Source organism: Cyprinodon variegatus, unplaced genomic scaffold, assembly GCF_000732505.1.
Source record: "Cyprinodon variegatus isolate N-32 unplaced genomic scaffold, C_variegatus-1.0 Scaffold5057, whole genome shotgun sequence".
NCBI lineage: Eukaryota > Metazoa > Chordata > Actinopteri > Cyprinodontiformes > Cyprinodontidae > Cyprinodon > Cyprinodon variegatus.
The window spans coordinates 304-1,661 of record NW_015155510.1 but is presented as its reverse complement, the minus strand read 5'-3'; the positions used below and the strand labels follow the sequence as shown (position 1 = coordinate 1,661).

Genomic DNA, 1,358 nt, shown 5'->3' with positions numbered 1-1,358 from the left:
AATTAAAAACATATTGATATCAATAAACTAATGGGTAACTAAGCATAAAACCAGCTGTGTTCCAAGGTCAAAATTAAATCCTTCACCACAATGAAGAGAAACAGCATAAGCGGCTCAGATTTAATTAGAAATTAAAAGCTAGATTTTTTTTTATATGTTTAATGCTTTTTTTATACACCTTCACAAGTGGAGCCAATAAATATAAGGGAACCTACTGGCAGATGGGACTTTCTGCAGATATAAATCTTTAAATTTCCTGTCAGGTGGAGACAATAGGTGATGCCTACATGGTGGCGTCCGGTCTGCCAAGGAGGAACGGGAACATGCATGCGGTGGACATCTGCCGCATGGCGTTGGACATCCTATCCTTCATGGGCACCTTCCAGCTCAGACACCTGCCCGGCATCCCTGTGTGGATACGGATCGGCGTGCACTCAGGTAAACAAGACATCCCTGCTCACATCTCTGCAGCTTAACTTTCACAAAGATGAGGTCCTGCTCACAGCTTTAAGGGTTTCCTGAATATAGTTTAGTTTCAACTGTTGGATCCTTGTCTCCAGGTCCCTGTGCAGCAGGTGTTGTGGGGATAAAGATGCCCAGATATTGTTTATTTGGTGACACAGTGAACACAGCGTCTCGGATGGAGTCTTCAGGACATCGTGAGCAGAGCACACACATTCACTCTGACAGGCAGTTAATGAGACGTTGAGTCAAACGGACATTTCCTGCTGCTACTCCCTCTGTTCATGTTACTCCACATTAGTCTCACTACAACATGCTCTATTGAAGGTACTGAAGCATTCAGGGAAGCAGGTTAGGCTCATTTCCCCCAATGTCTGTTTGGTTCTCATCCTCCAGCCCTGCGGATCCACGTCAGTGAGCCCACAATACACATCCTGCAGAGGACAGAGTGCAAGTTTGAGTACGAGCTCAGAGGAGAAACGTACCTAAAGGTAAGTATTAGCCTCTTTATTCCATGTAATGAAGCAGTCGGTTCGGCTTCTGATGAGCTTTTGGTCAATTTCCTCAGGGTAAAGGTACAGAGATGACTTACTGGTTGACAGGAGAAACTGGGAAAGACTACGACCTTCCTACTCCGCCTACAACGTAAGAGAAATGATCTCAGATTACAAAAGGTTGACAAGCCTTTGTGAAAATGCTGGTTTTAGAAGCATGCTTTGGCAGGTTTTGGCAAGAATTTGACTTGTTTGATTTATTAAATACTGTGTGGAAGGTAAGTCTGAAGCATTTATGTCCAGGATGTGTGGGGTCTGCAGAGACGTCAGATCCCCTTTTCCTGACGTCAGAAGTCCTGGATGTGTTGAAATCAGCCCTGACTGTTGTAGTTTCAACCCTTC

General features: G+C 44.5%; 1 protein-coding gene across 1 annotated transcript; it reads left to right on the top strand.

Annotated features, from left to right (window-relative positions):
- Positions 1-263: 263 nt before the first annotated feature.
- Positions 264-1,111, top strand: LOC107081446 (heat-stable enterotoxin receptor-like; the record flags this gene model as incomplete). The annotated part of the gene is made up of 4 exons (XM_015369621.1): positions 264-438; positions 561-659; positions 859-953; positions 1,031-1,111. Coding segments are annotated over 4 exons (450 nt in total), but the record flags the coding sequence as incomplete, so codon positions are not given.
- Positions 1,112-1,358: the final 247 nt, after the last annotated feature.